This window comes from Dendropsophus ebraccatus, chromosome 8 (assembly GCF_027789765.1).
Source record: "Dendropsophus ebraccatus isolate aDenEbr1 chromosome 8, aDenEbr1.pat, whole genome shotgun sequence".
NCBI lineage: Eukaryota > Metazoa > Chordata > Amphibia > Anura > Hylidae > Dendropsophus > Dendropsophus ebraccatus.
The window spans coordinates 26,224,067-26,246,628 of NC_091461.1; the positions used below are offsets into that span (position 1 = coordinate 26,224,067).

The 22,562-nt window shown below is 42.0% G+C and overlaps 1 protein-coding gene across 4 annotated transcripts in view; it reads left to right on the forward strand.

Moving 5' to 3' along the window:
• The window catches only part of MGMT (O-6-methylguanine-DNA methyltransferase), a 340,572-nt gene that overhangs the window by 5,540 nt on the left and 312,470 nt on the right, over positions 1-22,562 (forward strand). For all 4 annotated transcript variants that reach the window (XM_069980051.1, XM_069980047.1, XM_069980048.1 and 1 more), the window contains exon 2: positions 6,638-6,687. In XM_069980051.1, the coding sequence (XP_069836152.1) occupies positions 6,638-6,687 (50 nt within the window). The remainder of the gene's footprint in view (positions 1-6,637; positions 6,688-22,562) is intronic.

Genomic DNA, 22,562 nt, shown 5'->3' on the forward strand with positions numbered 1-22,562 from the left:
TGCTTGCCAGGGCACAAAAACCTCTCTGGTTGGTTACTATGGGTTACAGAACGTTTTGCATTTCCTCAGATCTGAGTAACCTATTGAATATTAAATATTTGTTGATGTGTTTAGGCAAACGTCCCATCAATCATGTTGACTAAGATGCATTAGTGGTAATGTACACACGAGACGTAATAATGATGGATTAAGTTGTGTTTTTTTTTCTGCCGCAAAACAGAAGACACCTTTGTTTTTTTTCTTGAAACGGTTAAGGATTCAAAGTTGCTGCGTCCTGCAAAATTCCATGCTAAACAGCAGAGCCGTACCTTTTATCCTCATTTTACAGGTACTTTCCTCCGATCACTCTTACGAGGCCAGTTTGTTTGTCAGATAAAGGAATACAAATGGCTGGATATTTGGCAGAAATTGTTGCTGTTTAGAGCTGTTGATGGTGTGATGTCTAATGCACTATACATACTATACCAATTCTGCTTTATTCAGGCTGTGCCGAATCAGCAGTTTTCTGTATCCGTGACTCTTACCTGTCCGTTGGTTTAACGCATCCTCTATAGCAGGGATAGTCAGGTAGTTATAGTAAAGGTTAGTTTACTGGGGTTTGTGGTCAGGTGAAGGTCCGAGTTGAACACCAAAAGTAAAGATGCTTTTTGGTCAACTTTGAAGAACTATTCACATACTATTCAAAAACCCTCTATATACCTATAGCCACTGGGCTCCCTTCACTTTCAGGCACAACTCATGGCCATTAACGAAACCTTGCTTGTTTGGCCCCAGTAGTAGTTCTTTTCTTAGTGACTGTACCACCAGGCCCAGGCTGAAGCACTGGAGGCGGGCCGACCCACCCTACAGCTACAGGAGACTTGCTGGTGACTGTGAACAGTGGCACTGTGCTGTGGGGATGGGTAAGTATCACTTCTATATTATGTTCCCACTGCTCTCCCTGTGTTTTTTTTTTTTTTTTTTACATTTGGCCAAAGATCTTTAATTAGCAGCTTCCAGTGCCGAGCCCTACTTCCATACAAATTGTGTGCAGGTGAGAGATTTGGGATAAATTCCCTTTAAAGGAGAAGTCTGGGCCACAACTAAAAATCCTGTGCATAATAAATGTATTCTTACCCCTCCCCTTAGCACGGCATCGCTGCTCCTGGGCCCCCGTCGACCTCTCTTGCTCCCACTCCTGCAGTGTCATGACCCGGGTTTAGGAATGCTCACTCAGCCAGTTAGTAACTGAGAGCAGACACCTCTGCAGTCATTGATTGTCCGAGTGCTTCAACCCCCCCCCCGAGTCATTTGGTACCAGGAATAGTTTGGCTGCTATCAGAGAGGTGGTTATGCGGCGCTATGGGGACAGGTAAGTATTAGAGATGAGCGAACCTCGAGCATGCTCGAGTCCATCCGAACCCGAGCATTCGGCATAGTGGGGGCTGCTGAACTTGGATAAAGCCCTAAGGCTATGTGGAAATCATATCCATGTATTAATGTTTTCCAGACAACCTTAGAGCTTTATCCAACTTCAGCAGCCCCCGCTATGCCGAATGCTCAGGTTCGGATGGACCGAGCATGCTCGAGGTTCACTCATCTCTAGTAAGTATACATTCTTTATTATGTTCCCATACCCCACTGCCTGCAGTGGATTTTTAGTTGTGACCAAACCTACTGCAGGCCAGAAATTGTTAGGGAGGGGTAGGAAGAGTTGCTAAGGACATTAGGACAAAAGGTCCCAGACTGATAGCCATTAGAGATGAGCACGACTCCAGCATGATCAAGTCCGATCGCTCAGCATTTGAATACAGGTGGCTGAAGAAGGCCTATGGTTGGATCCATATTTTCCAGGACTTCCTGGGGCTGCATCCAACTTTGTCAGCCACCGGTATTCAAATGTTGAGCGATCCGACTCAAGCATGCTGTAGTCGTGCCCATCTCTAATAGTCATCTCTCCCCCTATATGAAATTTGGTGACCCCATGTTTTTTTTTTTTTTATCTTGTTAAAAAAAAAAAAGTTTTAAAATTTATTTCAAATATTTACAGTAAAAAACAAAAAACAAACTTGGAACAAATCAACCATAAAAGGTACAGTCTTTCCTTCACCCTCCCCCTCCCTCCTAGGAGCCACACCTGACATTGAGTTAATATTGCCTCAAAATGGCACGCAGGAAAGCGTCGGCCAGTCTAGTTTTCCACTTTCCGTACCTCCCCTACACTTTGAACACACCCTTCTCTATTATATATCTATAAATATATGAGGTTATGTACATAATAATTCTTTCCTCCTGGGCGCCCTATTCCCAGATAATCTGTCGGTATCCTAGCACTTACAACAAACACACGTAATACAGTTTCCACCAAAGATTCCAATTTGAAGAAGCCCACAATATTAATAAACAATCGAGGTCTATTTCTTTTGTCTTACGTGTTCATCTGTTACGTTTAATTACTTTTATGATCACTCTGGCTTCTTTGTAGTTGAGGAGCAGCTGCTGTTTAGCTCCCACCCATCTCCCATTGATCATCGCAACCGGGGGAATGTTGTGTCCCGATGCTCGGTGTGATACATTATGTTACAGTGACAGAAATCAGGCTTAAGCATCGACTGTATGACAGATTTGTGCATCCTTCACTGCTTCTTTTCCGGGCGGCGTAGTCTTTGAAAGGGTTATTTTGTCACTCACGCACTTAGACTTGCATATCAGGTCAGCGGGAATATGAAAGCACTGACTCGACTGCACTGCCCTGTAGTTGATGTGGAAATGTTGATAAACTAATGGGGTATGAAATGTGGGCACTTTATATTATTTGCATACAGTCTCAGAGGAGGGATGAAGCAAGCATAACGTGAACAAAATCTCCAGCCATTTCATAGGTAGCAGAGGTTTATACCTGCTCGTGTTCATACATTGTAATGCTGTACGTGGCTTGTTCTAGTCTTCTCCGTCGCTTACAAATTCACATTTCTAGCATTGCTATGACTTAGTACTTAAGTGGCGCTTTATTTGCATTTATGTTAAGTGTTGTGGAACCAGACTGTTATGATGTAATTTATTTAACTATTACTGAAGACTCTTATTGCCTCATCTGATAGTACAGGTTGTGAACAAACATGTCTCCGACCCTATTTTCTATAATCCTTTAAAGTGACTCTGTACCCACAATCTGCCCCCTCCTAACAGCTTGTACCTTCGGATAGCTGCTTTTAATCCGAAATCTGTCCTGGGTCCGTTCGGCAGGTGATGCAGTTATTGCCCCAAAAAAGTACTTTTAAACTTGCAGCCCTTTGTCAAACTGGCTTGGCCTAGAGTGTCTGTGTCCTAGACTTGCACAGCCTCTCCGTCTCTCCTCCCCGCCCTCTTCACCATTAGGAATGACCCTGGGAAGGTTTTTTTCTATTCATCACTTGTCTGAACACTGCACAGGTGCCTTAACGATCCAACACACGTGCAGTGTTCACACAGGTGATGAATAGGAGAAATGCTGCCCAGGGACATTCCTAATGATGAATATGGCAGGGAGGAGGGACGGAGGGGCGATGCAAGTCTAATGCACAGACACTCTAGGCCACGCCAATTTGACACAGGGCTGCAAGTTTAAAAGTTGTTTTTTAGGACAATAACTGCATCACCTGCCAAACGGACCCCAGGACAGATCTTGGATTAAAAGCAGCTATAAGAAGATACAAGCGGTTTGTGAGGGGCAGATTGTGGGTGCAGGGTTGCTTTAAACATCTAACACCGCCACTTTTCTCTGACGTTCTTTTTAGTGCTGTGGATTATGTTTGTGCGCCACACACTGACATTCTGTTACTTACCCTTGGTGGTGCCTTCCAGTCCCCGCTCCTGTCTGCTTCTCTCCTATGCTTCCATGCTGATCCAGGGACTGCTCACTCTCGTGTGTTCCGGCATGTTCTTCCCTGCTGCAATGACCCTTTGGCCACTAGGATATGCAGGTGGCCACATGCTCTGAATTTATAGAGGCGGCTTGTCACCGCCTGCTGGTGCCTTTTGCCAATCCAGAGCCATCGGCACCTATTTAAACTTGCTCTACCTCCTGCTCCCTGCCTGAGCGTTGTTCCATTTGTGCATTCTAAGCAAAGGTGCATTTCTATGATCCGACTGATTCTTTGTGTTTCCTGACCTCTGGCTGTTCTCCGGATTACGGTTCTGCCTGACCCCTTTCCTGTACCATGTGCCTCTGGTGTTGCAGACTCAGATTGTCTGACTTGCCTACCTGTCTGTGAAACAATCTGCCCTGACCTTTACTCAGTAGTGGATTATAATAGGGGCGTTTCGGGCGGCAGCCCGGGGCCCTGAGCTCCTGGGGGGCCCATGACCACACAAAAAGAATTATACTTTCAATGGTGTACAGTCTCCTGGCTACACTTCCGCCATGATTTGCAAAAAATCACTGTTTTTTTTTATGTCAATTTTACACAAATCAGGATATCATGACATTATCTATCCTGTACTATGAACGCCAGGCTAGTGCTTCCATAGTTACAGTGGGGTGGGGGGGGCCCAGGCTTGGTGAACAGCCCGGGGCCTATGGTAAAGTTAATCCGCCCCTGCCTTTACTTGTCTGAATACAATACCCATCTCATCCCTGGTATTGTGCTTACTCACCTGCTGATGACCCGGCTTGCTGACCACGTATACTTGGCCTGTTCCCGGGTGCATTGCACCAACTTTGTCTGATCCTTGGGAATCAGACGCTGTTCCAGGACCACACTTGTGGAGTGACCTGGTTCCTTTTAGCCGCAGAAGTCCTGAATAAAAGGTAAAGACCTAGAGGCCACTTAGACTCTGCTTCCTGGTGTTGCTCAAAGCCAAACCTTTTGAGTAGCACAGCGGGTCCACACTTGTGTGTTATAGGTATTTTGGAGAAAGAAAAGTTATTAAAGAACTGGTATCAGAGTTATATAGGTTTGTAAATTACTTCTGTTTAAAAATCTCAAGTCTTTCAGTACTTATCAGCTGCTGTATGTCCTGCCGGAACAGTTTGTATTCTTTCCAGTCTGACACAGTGCTCTCTGCTGCCACCTCTGTCCATGTCAGGAACTGTCCAGGGCAGGAGGTTTTCTATGGGGATTTGCTCCTGCTCTGGACAGTTCCTGACATGGACAGAGGTGGCAGCAGAGAGCACTGTGTCAGACTGGAAAGAATACAAACTGTTCCTGCAGGACATACAGCATCTGATAAGTACCGAAAGACTTGAGATTTTTAAATAGAAGTAAATTACTGACACCAGTTGATTTAATGTTTTTTTTTCCCCCCTCTGGAGTATCCCTTTAAGCTTTCCCTTGAATACTAAAACCCTCACCTTTAGCAGCTTTTACAGGAAGAATAATCCCAGGCCACATTAAACTGATGTCATAAGTGTAGTTGTTGGTATGATTGAGTTTAGTGTGTCTGGTGTTGGGACTTATTGGCCATATTAGATAAATGGTGACAGCAGTTGTGTTCCTGGTGTAAACTGTATCTTTGTCCTATGTGAAAAAGACTTAAAGGGGTTGTCCATCAAAAATATATATCACTGATATCAGAAAGTTATATAGATTTGTAATTTACTTCTATTAAAAAATCTCAAGTCTTCCCATACTTGTCAGCTGCTGTATGTCCTACAGGAAATGTTTTATTTTCAGTCTGACACAGTGCTCTCTGCTGACATCTCTGGCCGAGACAGGAACTCTGTCTCGGTTTTCTATGAATCCTCATAGAAAACCTCTTCTGCTCTGGACAGTTCCTGTCTCGGCCAGAGATGTCAGCAGAGAGCACTGTGTCAGACTGAAAATAAAACAACAATTCCTGAAGGACATACAGCAGCTAATAAGTATGGGAAGACTTGAGAGTTTCTAATAGAAGTAAATTACAAATCTATGTAACTTTCTGACAATAGTTGATTTGAAAGAAAAAGATTTTTGCTGGACAACCCCTTTAACACCCCCCCCCCCCCACCCAAAAAAAAACAAAAACCTTTCTGATTAAACAAGAATGATAATAGGGTCCAGTCTCCATTGTTTATATATAGATAGATAGATAGATAGATAGATAGATAGATAGATATAAAGATAGGGCGGTAAGGGGGGGGGGGGGGTATGGTGGGTGGCTTTCCATCCAGCTCCTGTACAAGAGGTGAATTTAATCTAGCTATATTCATAGCTCCATATATATAATCCATTGCATAAAGATGATCTTCCCCTTTAAGAAAAAGCTTCCTCAGAAGGCTGGCACTGTGATTATCTTTGGCGTTAAGGCGCTGTTTATTTATATGCCATATTTTTACAGGCTCCGCTATGTCTTACAGTAGATTGTTATCCGGCAGATCAAAGTTCTGCCGTCTCGGTGATGAGAGGGGACTTCAGCAAGCTTCATCTGTTGATTATGACTCATTACAGATGATCAATGACCCACTGAACTCTGAAATTCCTGTTTTTGCTGTAGGAAAAATATATTTAGAGAGAAATATCCTATTCTCTGTGTGATATTGGCTGCGCTGAAGCCCAAAGCCCATTTTTCTAACGCGTCACATTACATATACGTGGAAACGATAACATTGACATGTTCTGTATATGTCGTTTGGGCTGCGCTCGGCTTATCATCCGCTGACACTATTTATAATTTACACCTATTTTCCTTCTCTTTGTAGGCAGAGCTTTTACAGGGACTACAGAGGCGGCTTCTAGACTTTTATTGAAAGTAAGTTGCGGAGAAAACAACGCCCCCTTCAGGTGCACTTTAAATGCTTCATGTAACAAAGTCCAGTATTCCCTGGTGTCCTGCAGTTGGTATTAAGCCCCCACTTGACATGATTGATGCTGCCGTATAAATTGTACAAGCCCTGACATGGCCGGTAATAGGCATCACTAGTTTTTTTTTTTTCCTGCAGATCCATCTTCTTTTGCAGAATAGAAAATATTCTGTATATTAAAGGGCATTCTGAAGGGTCCCCATAGAGGCAACCAGTGATGACGAATTGTATAACAATGAACTATAACACCTATATAGTGACAGGGCAAGAGGACAGACAGTTACACAGGCAGGGGGGATGTAAGATTTTGATATGGCCATGTTAGTGGTTTTCTTTTCCCTTATCTTAGTTGAGTGAAAAAAAAAACATGTAAGGAATATTAAAACTTCAGTCCCTCGAATGTTGACTTGAATGAGCAAAAACTTACAGGTGCCTCATAAAGATGGATCTGGTGGAACCACAAGTATTATGATTTTGGTTCAAGCCATCCAGTAGACTACTTAAAGCGACTCTGTACCCACAATCAGACCCCCCCCCCCCCACCAAACCACTTGTACCTTCAGATAGCTGCTTTTAATCCAAGATCTGCCCTGGGGTCCGTTCGGCAGGTGATGCTGTTATTGTCCTAAAAAACAACTCTTAAACTTGCAGTCCTGTGTCAAATTGGAGTGGCCTAGAGTGTTTATGCGCTAGGCGTGCACCCCCTCTCCGTCCCTCCTCCCCGCATTCTTTATCATTAGGAATACCCCTAGAACAATTTCTGCTATTCATCACCTGTGTGAACACTGCATATGAGCTGGATCGTTAAGGCACCTGTGCAGTGTTCAGACAAGTGAGGAATAGGAAAGATCCTGCCCAGGGGCTTTCCTAGTGATGAGGAGGGCGGGGAGGAGGGATGAAGGGGCAGTGCAAGCCTAGGTCATAGACACTCTAGGCCATGCCAATTTGACACAGGGCTGCAAGTTTAAAAGTTGTTTTTTAGGACAATAACTGCGTCACCTGCCGAACGGACCCCAGGACAGATCTTGGATTAAAAGCAGCTATCCGAAGGTACAAGTGGTTTGGAGGGGATCAAATTGTGGGTACAGAGTCGCTTTAAAAAGAACCTTGCTGTTGTAAGTTATACAGTATTTTTTAGAACGTATCGAATTACTGATATTCTGCAGTTAATAGTGAGTAATAATAAAAATAATAATCCACATAAGTCTTTTTATTCACTGTATGTAGTGTTTTTTTGCACTTTACGTAAAGGCTGTCATTTCCTCCCATGGTCGGACAGTATTTAAAGTTCAGCGACAAGACAATATTTATGTGGCCTTCTGAGAGCACCACCTCGAGAGATGATACCTATAACTTCTTTAAAACGAGATAAAATATTCTTCACCTTCCTGGTCACTTATCTGGGATGACAGGAAGTGGGAGACATAATTTTGTTGCTTTATTAATACCACAGCTCCTGGGACATAGCATTTTCGTAAACATAAATTTGTACAGGTAACCACATCGCAGCCCATAACCTCTTGAGCCTTCGTATATTAAATTGTTCTAATATATATTAGAGTTTACGTAAAGTAACTCCCATCAGGGGAAGCTTGACCGAATACTTTAAATGTGTCATTTTTTTTTTTTTCTCGCTTTCTGCGGGGATAAGCGGGATTCGATCTTTACTAGAACAGATTCCTTTTTAATTATATTGCAATTATGTCAGATCTGTGGCTGACATTTTAACATGTGGTCGGACAGCAGTTTGAATTTTATTCCTGTTGTGTTATCATGTTCTAAATTGCTATTAGACATATATTAGTGTCTGTCTCTGGGATCTTGATACTTATTTGTGATGTTTTCTGGCCACCATCTCTCCTCCTAGTTGTACACTGGTATCTGTGGTGGATATTGCTCCCTGAATGTGAGCTCACTTGCCTATATTTCCCATCATGCCCCTAACAGAAGAGGGAGGAGAGTAGTGTCCTGGTTGATTTTTTTGACACTCTTCAATGTGTGTGGTGGAAAATTGGAGTGCACAACCGGGAGGGATGAGGAAGAAGTTCAATGAAAAGGGGGGGGGGGGAGCATAAACCAGTATTTCACTGAGACGGACATGAAATCTGCTGGGGGGGGATACTGCTGTACGAGTCACAGTGCTAAGTGGACTGACGTGGGTGGGTGAAGATGTCCTAATGTTACTATATAAGGCTATGTTCACACAACATATTTTTGCCGATTGCAACAATGGCCGTAGTTTATACGGAAAAAATCTGTTGCTATCTGTCTATGGGATCACGGCCGGAGCATAAACATAGTATACGCTCCACCTGGGATCCAATGCGGTGCTGCAAAGAAGTGACATGTCAAGTGAGCGGCTCCAGCCGCTTGCTTCATACTGTGCAGTGAGAAGTTCTGATGCGGACGAGCAAGGATGCGCCCGCCCGAACTCTACGGCCATAAAGATCAGTAGCAGTACCAGCCGGGATGATCTTTTCAGAGACCGGCCGCTCCGTGACCCGGCCGGGTCACGGAACGGCCGGTCTCATACGCCTTTTGAAAGTGGCCTTTAAGGTAGATTTAGAAAAAAATGGCCCATGAGTTAGAAAAAAATGACCCATGAGTAACACAAATGTTTGGTGTATGGTACACCAGCCAGAAGGTGTGAGAAAAAAATTAAGTAACATATTTTAGTGAGATTTCCAAATGTGTTATACAGCATGGTCCACTGTGTTAAATTATCCATTAACTTAAAGCAGAAGTCCTGTGGAATATAAAATCTGGCAGCGGGCAGGGGGGAAATTGATTACAAGTACTAACTTACCTCCCCCTGTTCTCGCGGTGAGTGGTGGGACTGGCCACAGGACCCCCGTTTGAAGGCATTTTTCCTTTAGTTGTGATGACGTCACAACTCGGGGGGGGGGGGGGGGGGGAAGGAAGAAGACCTGTCCCAACTGATTAATTGGTCATTGACTACAGCAGCGTTCCGCCGCATCGTAATGCCCATCAGCCGGGTGGTTGGGTCCTGTGACTGGCCCTGCTGCTCATTGCGGGTACGGGGAGAGGTAAGTTAGCACTGTACTTGTAATAAATTTACGTCAAACGTTTATTTAAATGACAAAAGCACTTTAACATATGTTTAGTATTATTATAAATTAGAAGAAAATTGGAAACAAGAGTCCAGGTTTGACCGTATAGTCCTTGGGTAATTGAATGGTATTAATCCATTTTCAATAGTCTTGCCGAATGTGCATGCTGTAAAGGCTCCAGGGCATCACTTCTACTAATATTTCTATAGTACCACTGCTTTAAGTATATAGCTGTACTGTATATCACACCTTACCTGCTCTTCTCTCCTGCACATGACAAGTGGTTTTTTTTATGAGCTGATGTTTGTATATCTGTATTCGTATACCACATTACTCCATGTCATGTCTAATCGTATATAAATCTATAGTGTAACAACAAACCGTACATATTGATTTCTGTCTTCATTCAGGACATGTAACCATATCAGATGCTTTGTACATGTCAGGTTACCTGAGCTTAATGTCACAATCACCTTGGATAGAGCTTTTGGGTTGCTCAATACTTTCTGTAAGAGATCAAACATTGGTTAAAAAAAAACAAAAAAAACTTCTCCAGTAATTTTTGTACGTCACCTTTGCCAGGACCATTCAAAATGATAAGATATGGGTAAGAAGCAAAGTAGGCCTCTGTATACTTTATATAGCTTCATTCTACTGTATATAGCCTAAATAATACTACTATATACCACACCACAAATACACAGCAATCACACAATATGGCAATTCCGCTTTCATAGCCTAACAGCATATACAGTGTAGTTTTAGATAGTCCCATGTGCCCTTAGTCTCTGAAGGAGCCACTTAGAAAGCAAGAACTTGCTCAGCTTGTCGGCCTCTGTACCCTATGATACCATTATAATTATATTGGCAAGCTACAGTATTTTTCATGAAGTTAAACAACAAATACATGTATTCCTCTTTTTGAGGACCGCCCATGAGGAGCTGCTGGCCTTAGTAGTATTGTATAGAGTCATCCTGACTAGTACCGCAGATTTTCCTCTTATTAAGGAGGGGTTCCATGTAAAACAATTATAAGCCTATCCGCAGGATAGCTGATTGGCAGGGTGCCAGGCTTCTGGGCTGTTCATGTGTTGTCACAGACCTGCTCAGCCAAGTAGTTACCACAGCAGTGTCCGACCTTAAAGCGACTCTGTACCCACAATCTGCCCATCCCAAACTGCTTGTACCTTCAGATAGCTGCTTTTAGTGCAGGATCTGTCCTGGGGTCCGTTCGCCAGTTATTGTGCTAAAAACAACTTTTAATGCATAGTCTAGAGTGACTATGCATTAGGCTGGCACACCCTCTCTGTCCCTCCTACCCATTTTCCTCATCATTACGAATGCTCCAGGCAGATTGTCTCCTATTCATCACTTGTGTCAGCACCGCACATGGTCTGGATCGTTAAGGCACCTGTGCAATGTTCACTGCAGAGGAATAGGAAAAATCCTGCCAGCGACATTCCTAATAATGAAGAGGGCGGGGAGGAGGGACAAAGGGGTGGTGCAAGGTTAGGGCACAGATACTCTATGCCACAGCCGTTTGGCACAGAGCTGCAAGTTTAAAAGTTGTTTTTTAGGCCAATAACAGCATCACCTGCCGAACGGGCCACTAGGAGGAGGACAGATTGTGGGTACAGAGTCGCTTTCACTACTGATTGGCAGTGTGGGCCTGTGTGACATTTAGAGATTTAGAGAACGTTCGGTATTTGATTAGCGGGGGCTGCACAACTTGGATAAAGCTCTAAGGTTGTCTGGAAAACATGGATACATATATATACATATATACATACTATATCCATGTTTTCCACAAAGCCTTAGGGCTTTATCCAAGTTCAGCAGCCACCGCTAATCAAATGCTGAAAGTTTGGGTTCGGATCGACTCGAGCATGCTCCAGGTTCGCTCATCTCTAGTGACATTGTGTCAGCAAACCCAGAGACCTGCTGCAAAAGAGACCAGAGCTGCTTGGTTTTTTTTCTCCATTTTTCATTTGTTTATTTCAACACTCCCAGGGCACCATTATTACAAATATAACATTGCATTGCAAATGATTCTATGTTACTTATTTAACATTCATAAGATGTGGGCAACGTTATAGCTACTTGGCAGCCCAAGATGGTCATCACACAAAGCTTTAACTACATTGTCCCATGTGAAATATGAACGCAGCAACAAAATGATGGACACCTTAACCTTTTATGCAGCTGCGAAGTCAAGACCCTGTGTTTCTGGTCTAGAATAAACCTAGCCTACTGTCTGTCGTGCATCGTCTCTAACCCCTAGAGTTCAGCTGTCATCTCTTAAGGGCAGCTGCCTTCAGCTTGGAAAGGTGCAACATGACCAGGCTCCGAATAAAAACCTAATTTTGTTAGGGGAAAGAAGATCAGGAGATGTTCTATGTGTCTCTGCCACCAGGTAGTGTGATGTGAACTCTAGAAGTTTGATAGTATTTTGTCATATTGGATAAAATTTGTTCTATAAGTGACCTTAAAGGGTTTTTCCAGGAAATGCAAAGGGGAATTTATTAAGGCTGCTTACAAAGCAGACTTGCAAAAAGTTGCAAATTTTTGCATAAAAGGTTTGTGAAGATGGTTTCAGCTTTTTTTTCAATGTCTGCGCCATCTTTGTGGGCAATTACAGTATCCGAGCTGGCATTTATTTCAGTGATGGTGCTTATAGGGGTATTTCGCTTAAAATATATTGTCACTATGCTGCTGCCCTTGGGGAGAACATAATAAACAGCCTATTCTTACCCTTCCATGCTCCCCCGGTATTGCCCTTTGTCATCTTCGGATCCCCTGTGAAAGATACCGCCTACAGTTCCAAGGTCGACCTGTCTTAGGAGTAACAGCCTGCTCAGCCAATCACTGGCCGCAGAGCTGTCCTGTCTAAGTCAGTGATTGGCTGAGCATGCTGTCACCCCCAAGACAAGTTCATCTCAGAAGTTTAAGTGTGATTGTTCAACTGGGACCTGAAGGTGACGTAGGAGGATAACGGGGAAGCACAAAAAGGTGAAAATAGCTGTTTGCGATGTTCTCACCAAGGACCGCAGCATATTAAAAGTTGTCCAGAATACCCCTTTAAGACTGGGGTGTGAAAATATAAGAAGAAAGCTAAAGCTTTGGCTGTCCAGGCATGATGGGGGTTGTAGTTTTGCAACAGCTGGCGAGTCAAGGTTCCCTACCCCTGACCTAGGGAGTCCTGTAAACCAGGGATATAGCCTATCGCTGTTTTTAAGGGGTTATCCAGTGCTATAAAAACATGGCCACTTTCTTTCAGAGACAACCCCACTCTTTTCTCCAGTTCAGGTGCAGTTTGCAATTAAGCTCCATTCACTTCAGTGGAACTGAGCAGCAAAACCCCGCCCAAGCTGGAGACAAGAGTGGGGCTGTCTCTGGAAGAAAGTGGCCATGTTTTTTTTTAGTGCTGGATAACCCTTTAAGGCTACCGGTAATCAAATGACACATGCTTGGGTTTGGACAAACCCAAGCATGCTCGAGGTTTGTTCATCTCTAGTGGACACATATGCACATCTGAGCTGATATTACATGGTGTCTATTTAAATTCAAGTATAATATCATAGTAACATAGTTAATAAGGTTGAAAGAAGACAAGAGTCCATCAGGTTCAACTTAGGGAAACCCTACTGTGTTAATCCAAGGGGATGGCAAGATGAGGCAGATGACAATTGCCCCATCACAGGGAGAAAATTCCTTATCCACTCCAATGGCGATCAGAATAATCCCTGGATCAACGTATCACCAGAAATCTAATGCCCACAACTTGTAATATTATATTTTTCAAGAAAAGCATCCAGGCCTCCCTTGAACTTATTTAATGAATCGGCTGTGACAATATCATGTGGCAGAGAGTTCCACAGTCTTACCGCTCGTACAGTAAAGAACCCGCGTTGATGCTGATGATGAAATCTTCTTTCCTCTAGACGTAGAGGATGCCCCCTTGTCATGGTTACAGACCTAGGAGTAAAAAGACCACTACAAAGATCTCTGTACTGTCCATTCATATATTTGTACATTGTGATCAGATCGCCCCTAAGACGTCTTTTTTCTAGCAAAAATAACCCCAAGCTTGATAACCTGTCCTGGTACTGTAACCCACCCATTCCCTTAATGACCTATTGCTTTGGTTTAGAGCTGTTCTCGAGTGGTTACCTTCTCCTCTGTGACTTCAGTTTTCTTGAGCAGATCGTATGTACAAGGGATGCATAAATGGAAGACCCCTTTAATGCTTAGTAAATACATTGGGGGTTCAACTCTCTCACTCGTAGAGAAATGCATTGTGGGCCACAAGAAGTTTTCATCTATGAACATTCGTCAAATGATTGACCACTTCCTATTAAAACTGTAATCTATCATCCCGAGTTTAGCCCTACTTCGTCAGTACTAATATCGATACAAATTCATATAAAACCCATTGGGCGGGAGTAACAATCCTAGGCCACTGAGCGCCTTGGCAGTGAACGGGTTAAATCAGCCAGATTTAATAGTTTTCATCTATTGTCTATTTTTATATCTATAATATATATTTTTTTTCTTTTTTTATATTTCCAATCTCCTACTGTTTAGGTATAGCTGCTGTAGCATTATGAAGAATGATTGATGATGCGGGAAAGTTTCTTTTGAAGCACTTGTTATATTGTGCAATGCACAGGGGGGTCAGCTACACTTGAGTGATGCATGATTTATCCGATATCCCTGCCACTTTCCCAGATAAAGCTGCTATTTTATCGAAAATGCCAGAGACGGTGATATAGAATTTATAAGCTACTATTTCCCCCCCCCCCTTCCTTTCCAAATAATTGTCCCGATTACTTTCTGGTCGTGCAATAAAACGTTAAAGGTAATTGCACACAAATGTGATAGAGCGCCAAAACACAATAAAATTAACCTGAATTAGCTCGCTTGTCAATGAGAAGTATTTATGAAATGCAGTCCAGTAATAAGGAAGACAGATATTATAGCTCGGAGGTGAAGTATTGCTTTAATGTAATACTATTTGAAATTTTAAAAAGGAACCATTATAATGGAGAGCAGTGTTTGAAATTAAGTTCTTATAATAGGAGGCAATAACGCATTGGAATAGTAATGTTTTCTTATACCGTGTGCTTATGTGAATTACCTTTTTTTTTTTTTTTTTTTTTCCTCTCATATTGTCATTTTATATCCTTCAGGGAATTGTTAAGAAGACAAGAACCTGAACCACTTTTGATGAAGCAAATTTCTAATTATTTATGAATGAATATGGCAACTTTTTTTTTTTCTTATTTTTTTTTAATGGGTTCTTTTTCTAATTTTAGTACAGGTTTCGAAGAAAATGTAATTTACATTGATATCCTAAACACAGCCATAAAATGGAAGAATGCCTTAATAACGTTTTTTTTTTTTTTTTTTTTTTTTTTGCAATGGCCCAAGAATAAATTATAATTTCTGTGAGCTGCTTAAAAGTAGCTGTCTGCCAGTTTGTTTGTTTTTATTCTGTATGTTGAAGCATCTTGTCTCAGTATAATGTATCCTTTATTCCTATCACACCTTAAAGGGCCTTTACAATGATAGCTTATCCTTAAAGCGACTCTGTACCCACAATCAGACCCCCCAAACCACTTGTACCATCAGATAGCTGCTTTTAATCCAAGATCTGTCCTGGGGTCCGTTCGGCAGGTGATGCAGCTATTGTCCTAAAAAACAACTTTTAAACTGGCAGCCCTGTGCCAAACGGCCGGGGCTTAGATTGTATATGCATTAGGCTGGCACACCCTCTCTGTCCTTCATCCCCGCCCTCCTCATCTTTAGGAATGCTCCAGGCTGATTGTCTCCTATTCCTCAGCTGTGTGAACACTGAACATGGGCTGGATTGTTAAGGCGCCTGTGCAATGTTCAGACAGGAGAAAATGTTCCAGTGGCATTCCTAATGGGGAGGAGGGACGGAGGAGTGGTGCAAAGTTAGAACACAGATACTCCCATTGAGCCCAGGGCTGCAAGTTTAAAAACTGTTTTTTAGGACAACAACTGCATCACCTGACGAACGGACCCCAGGACAGATTTTAGATTAAAAGCCGCTATCCGAAGGTACAAGCGGTTTAGGGGGGTCAGATTGTGGGTAAAGAGTCGCTTTAAAGAAAATGTTTTTTTTGTTTGTTTTTTACTGATTAGAGACATACTGAAAGTGTTTTTCTTTCTCTAAACAATTTCTTTAGAATATATTTTTATTTTTTTCGTACTTTTATGTATTATTATGAGTGCCGCCATCTTAATTTAGCAGCTGTAACTGCATTTAGAGACTTGCTTTTCAGCAAGTCCCTAAAATCAGGCAACAATGAGCATAAGCTATCTCATTGACATAAAGTTCCACAAGGAGGAAGAGGCTAAGCTTTGAGTTTCTTTTGTTCTTTTCTCTATCTACTGCTGTCACCTTTCACTGTAAGGCTATGTTCACACAACAGCCATAGGAACAACGACTATTGTATTAAGTATCAAACAATGGCTGTTATTGCATTGAAAATTGCATTGAAATTAATGCACAACAGCTGGAAATAATTGACAAGTCAATTATTTCAATGGCCATAGCAAACAACGGCCCGAGTTTGTGACATTGTGTGAACGGTCGTTATTTGCATTGACTTTAATGCAACACATTTTATTATGACTGTTCATTATGCCCTTGTTTTAAATGAAAACAACGTCCGTCCTTTTTTATAAAAAAAAATATGTTGTGTGATCAGGTTAAAAATGTCAAGATTTTAAAATATGGGTAGTAAAATGGAAAATTAGAAAGAAAAAGAAAATCACCAAATATCTTTAAAAACTTTTTGATGACATATTCTCTTTAAGGCTAGGTTTATATGCCGTCTATTTTTGGCTGTTTTTGGACATCTGTCATGAGGCCAAATAACCTCAGTTATTTTGAAGTCATGGACTTCTTTCCATCACCCCCTCCTCCCCCTCCCTTCAGAGACGGCTGATGTAAACAAGTCCCTGGCAGGCTTTATCTGCAACATTGTAGCTTTTTTTTTGTAATGCTGGGAGGGTTAATCTGAGGTCAAGTTGCTGAAGAACTTACTATGAGTAATGCTCCAGGCCTTACAGAGTTCCTACAAAGTTGCAAAGAGGGTTTTGTTTACATCAGCCATCGGTGAAGGGAGGGGGGAGGAGCAGGAGACGTAGAGAAAAGCTCCCACACATATTTTTGTGTCTTCAGCAGAAAGCAGCAGCTCAGAACTGGGGGAAGGAGACTGAATAGATAATACCAAGTATGGAATGAGTTGTTAGTCTCACCATGGGCAGCAACATATGGAAAGTTATGTTTGAGCAGAATACCCCTTTAAGTCCAATAAGTGGTCCCACTTCCTTGTATAAGAATGTACACATATATAGCTGCCAATCAATGGCTAGGGCCGCCCACTGGACTCCCAAATCTAAATCTAAAATGAAACTATATATCCTTCTGCTCCATAATAGACTACTGGCAGATTGGGCTCTGTGTTCAACCTGAAAGGTTCCCTTTTGACTCTTTCAGAAGTTATGAAGTAGGTAATGTATTTTACCTCCTAAAACATTCAGGACTTGCTCGCGTATGATACATTAGAATTTATCAAGCTTTAGAGTAGGCATACGCTACATACGCCTGCAACATAAAAGTCATTATTTGTAGTTTTTTTTTTTTTTCTTTAAATGATATATATTTTTTTGTTGTAGAGAATGTTTATATTTTTTATTTTCTTTACCCCTCCCGTGTTGTAATTGGCCGGTATAAATCCACCAGAGACAATCTCTTGGAGTAGCCAGTGTGATTTATCGAGTCAAGCACTACAAAAGGCACCCTCACAATTTGTTTCAAAGTTACATGTGATTAAGCTTTGGGCCATGTAACTGATAATATAAAAATAGATATCACTGAGAGGGGAGCGTAGACCAGGGGAATGAACGCTACATGACTACAAATCTGTCTATTACCAGACCACCTTTCATTGCTGCATCTAACACAGATAGTGTAGTGTTGTGCAAGTGTGAAATCCTATCATTAATCACAGCAGCGTGGAGAATGATCAGTGTCTGCTGGGAAAGGTCTAGGGAATCCGCAGGGAGACTGTAATGGTCAGATTGCATTTGATTGGGGGGGGGGGGGGGGGCTTTAAGGAAATTTGGTATTGTTTTTGATGAGAGGATAGAGGATATTTTTGCAATATTCTGTCAATAAAAAATATTTTAATAACTTGTAAACCCTTCCAGACCAAGTTATAGAATGGGGTATTGTTATATAATGCCTATTCCCAATATAGTACGAGCAGGAAAATCGAAAAATGGGGCTAGGTGATAATTGCTTTGATGACATGACATTGACTTGCTAGTTTATGAGAAACCAGTTAGTAACTATTTGAAGGAAACTTGTTTTCAGTGTCATGCTGCCCGAACCACAGGCAGCATGAAACCCTGACAGGCTCCCTCTGATGTAGGATCATATGGCTAACAGTGGCCAGGGACAGGGCTCTGAACCATCGGGGGGTGGTCTTTCTCCACATAGCTAGCTATAAATTGGGTATAGGGAGAGATTGATTTAGAGTAGGTAGAGAGAAGCTGCTGGGGACCACCCCTATAACACATCCTGGCTGGTTTAAATTGTTCCCTTTTAAAGGGGTAGTTCAGCAAAAAGAAAAAAAAAAATCAACTGGTGGCAGAAAGTGCCAGAGATTTGTAATTTATTTCTATTAAATTAAAATTAAATATTCTTCCAGTACTTGTAGGAAGAGGTACTGTATTCTTTCCAGTCTAGAAAACAGGAGAGGTTCTGTGGGGGTTTGCTACTGCTCTGGACAGTTCCTGACATGGACAGAGGTGTTAGCAGAGAGCACTGTGTCAGACTGGAAAGAATACACCACTTCCTGCAGAACATAAAGCAGCTGATAAGTACTGGAAAACATTAGATTTTTTTAAATAGAAGTGAAATAGAAGTCTCTGACACTTTTTGGCAACAGTGGATTGGAAAGAACTTTTTTTTGTTGTTGTTGAACTACTCCTTTAAAAAGGAATTGTCCAGGCTTAGAAATAGTTATTACGGTTGAAAAAAGACACATGTCCATCAAGTTCAACCAAGGAGGGGATGGATACAGGGAAGGGGGAGGGATGATAAGTTCTATACATATAATCAATGTATGATGGATCATCTCATGATAGGTTGATCTCAAAATGTCCTGCTGCTTAACACTTCTTGCTCGGCCATAAGGATGTAGAAAGATGTAAACTAGAGATGAGGGTCATTTGAATCACTCAGAATTTGAATGGTGGCTGATAAAGTTGCATGCAGCCCTAGGGAGTCCAGGAAAACCAAAGTCTGTATCCATGTTTTCCAGGATTCCCTAGGGCTGCATCCAGCTTTGTCAGCAACTGGTATTCAAATGGCGAACCATCCGACCCGGGCACACTCATCTCTAGAAAGCATTCAGTTTTACTGCAATGCCACCACAGGACAAATGAAATATTAGGCCTCATTCACATGATCTGTGTCTCAATCCGGAGGAGGATTGCAACACGCATCCCCTTGTAGTGCAGCCCCCCCCTTCCCCCCCCGCGCGGCATGGATCCCACCGCTTTGCAGCAGAAATGACAGAAGCGCATAATGTACGCTCCTGTCATTGCATCTGACTACTCACCTACTCCCCTGTGCAGACACCCTCACCGGAAGTGGCCTAGACTACACTGCCGGGAGAACATGTAAGACAGCCCGCACAGGGGAGTAGGTGAGTAGCCAGATGCGTTGACAGGAGCGCACAATATCCGCTCTTGTCATCTCTGCTGGCGGGGTGGGGGGGATCCGTGCCGCAATCTGCACTAGGACATGTCCTATTTTTTGCGGTGCGGATCATGGTGGGGGTCGCGGCACAGATCCTTTGAATGGCAGCATTCAATAAAACTTCCTAAACTTCTGTGGTCGGGAAGGATGAAAGAAATAACCTGCTCTCACCGTAGATCCGGCTCCCGGCTGCTCTCTGGTCTGAGTGCGGACTGGGGTCGGGACGTGTTAGTTCTGCTTAGCCAGTCAGCGACCACTGACTGGCTGAGTGGACCTGACACATCACGACCCACTCAAACCAGGAAGTTACCGGGGACCATATCGGCGGTATGCGGCCACCATCGCTGGAGCCACGGAGGTGAGAGCATGTTCATTCTTTCATCCTTCCCGACACTTGTGAAGGTCAGCCTAGAATTCTCCTTTAAGTTATACATGGAATTACTCCTTCTCTACCAAATTTGGAGGTGACTAAAATAAATTAGTAAATTCTGTAAATGAGAAAAAAGGAAAAAAATAAGAAAACCTACAGTATTTGACACATTGCAGAATTTGTACTCCTTTCCATGTTTTCAATTGTTCCTATTAGCAAAGTAGTTGTGTCGTTTTATTTCCCACAGACCTCTCACCGAGACTTTTTTTAAACTCTAATCGAAAATCCCAACATTTAAATCTTTTATTCTATTTTTTTTTTCTTTTGTATTTTTTTTTTTTTTTATCGCTTTGTGATAAAATTTATTTTGATAACCTCTCCAGGAAAAACCTGAAGAGATTGAGCAGATGGAGTTTGCACTGGGGGTGAATTTCACAGGATGCATAAATCATAATTTTAGTCTGATTTTTCTTTTCTGCTGTGTCTTCTCCGTCGACTTGAAATAAATTTTCTTATGGATTGCCTTGAGAAGATGGAAATATCAGTTGTCAGATTTTTGAGATGGTAATTTGTAAAACAAATTGATGCAAAAGTCTGAAGAGTGGAATAGCTGGTGGTTGAGAACGCGCGGTATCGGGAACATGGAAGGGCATTATTACTTTAAATTGTTATTATTGGTCAGGGACCTGGAAACTCAGTTGTAGCTGTGTTCTATATTTGTAAAATATCCATAAATAAACCATGAGGAAATACAGTAAGCATCCCTGACAAAATTAATAGACGTGATCTGGACTTGAGTAGATTTGATACTTGGGCTGTTTGTACAGTAAATAATAGACATTTTCAATCTGATCTGGTATGTCGCATATTTAAGCGAATTTACCGCATGTTTAATACTGGTATACGGGAATGGAATCCGATGTAAACATTCTCCTTCCATTACGGGGATAGATTGCTGTGATCAGAGTATGTGTGTACATGTAATAAAAAGACAATTTATGCAAAAATTAGGCATGCAGCAAACATGAAATAGAAGCCTGTAGACAAGTATGGTTCCAATTGACTTCTTATTAATGTTCAGTAAATGGAAGGGAGGTGGAAGGGCTCAATCTAGATAGAGAATGTCATTTACTTTAAGTGTCGGCATTTATTACTCGTGCTCAACAGTTTGCAATCCCATCTCTTTTGGTTAAATACGGCTGTGTGTCATGAAACGCACGTATGTGAAACACGTCGGGCAGGACATATTTCCCACTGTTAGGATGGGTATGTATTGGCATAATACAATTTATTTTTGCTCTTGTGTAGCATGAGGCTATTTACATTTGTTTCCAGAAACATTTAACAGTTCAAAAAGAAAGACATGAGTATAGTTTTCAAAAAAAATTCAAATGGAGTGAGCAGTTAAAAAAAAAAAAAAATCTGAAAGAAATTAGTAAATTCAAAAAATTAAAATTAAAAATTAAAGCTGAAAGAAATGAGTCAAATTTTGAAAGAAATTGGTAATTAAAGCTGAAAGAAATGAGTCAAATTTTGAAAGAAATTGGTAGTTTTTTTAGAAATTAGTATTAGTATTTCCCAATATCACTAGCAACAAAATCAGTGCAGAGAATGAATTTGGAAATTCTTATGTTTTAAAAATAAAAAGGTAAGTTTCTCTTTCGGGGTGTGTTACATAAAGTCTTCGGCCTGGTGTTCTTAACCCCTAAGTTGCGAGTTTGCAGTGAATATCACACTGCGAGTTTTGCTATGAAATCCGTACCACTATAGTTTATGGCCCTCCATTCTCACAACAGATTTTCATTTTGCTGTGAGAATGTAATGACAGCCATGTGGTTGTCTGGGTCCCTGCTCACGGACTTAGCCATTTGCTAGCTGTGGCAGGACAGGGCAGTGATTGGCTGAGCTGGCCGTCATTGAGCAGGGACCCAGAGACTCAAGAATGGGCACTCTGGGGGAACACAGGCGGGTAAGCATTGGCCGTTTATTTTTATGGGAATGGTAGCTAAATAGTCAAATGTGGCTGTCACTACATTAAATATATGTGTGCTGTCAGTTTTAAGATTACAAACAGGAGTATATACTTACCATGCGGGCTACTTGGGAACCAACATCCAGGTTTCCAGTCTTCTTGCCGCCAGCTGTACATTCAGGCCCTGTCTCCTCTGCCTGTCAATCAACCGGAGCATGGTAAGTATATACTGCTGCTTGCAATCTGGAAATTCACAGTATTGATAAATTTTGTGCTACAAAACTTCTTCACAGTTGAATAAATTTTATAGTTTGTTCTAAAGACCCGATCAATCGAGGATCTGGTGTTTTCCTCTTCCTCGGCTGATTGGTGTCACTTTTCCATGGCCGATCATCTGCCACAAAGGCGTTTCTATGAACGATTCTGGACGATCATCGGCCAGTGTAAGAGCCCCTTAAAATAGGCATTTCCAAACTCCTGTGGGTGCTGAGTTCTCTAACCTTTACCTCCCATCCCTACATAATTCACAACTTCCAGCTGACTACCAAGCTGGTATAAGGATTGGAGGGCAGCAAGGAGGCACTCCAGCTTTTAGCAAATCAATCTCT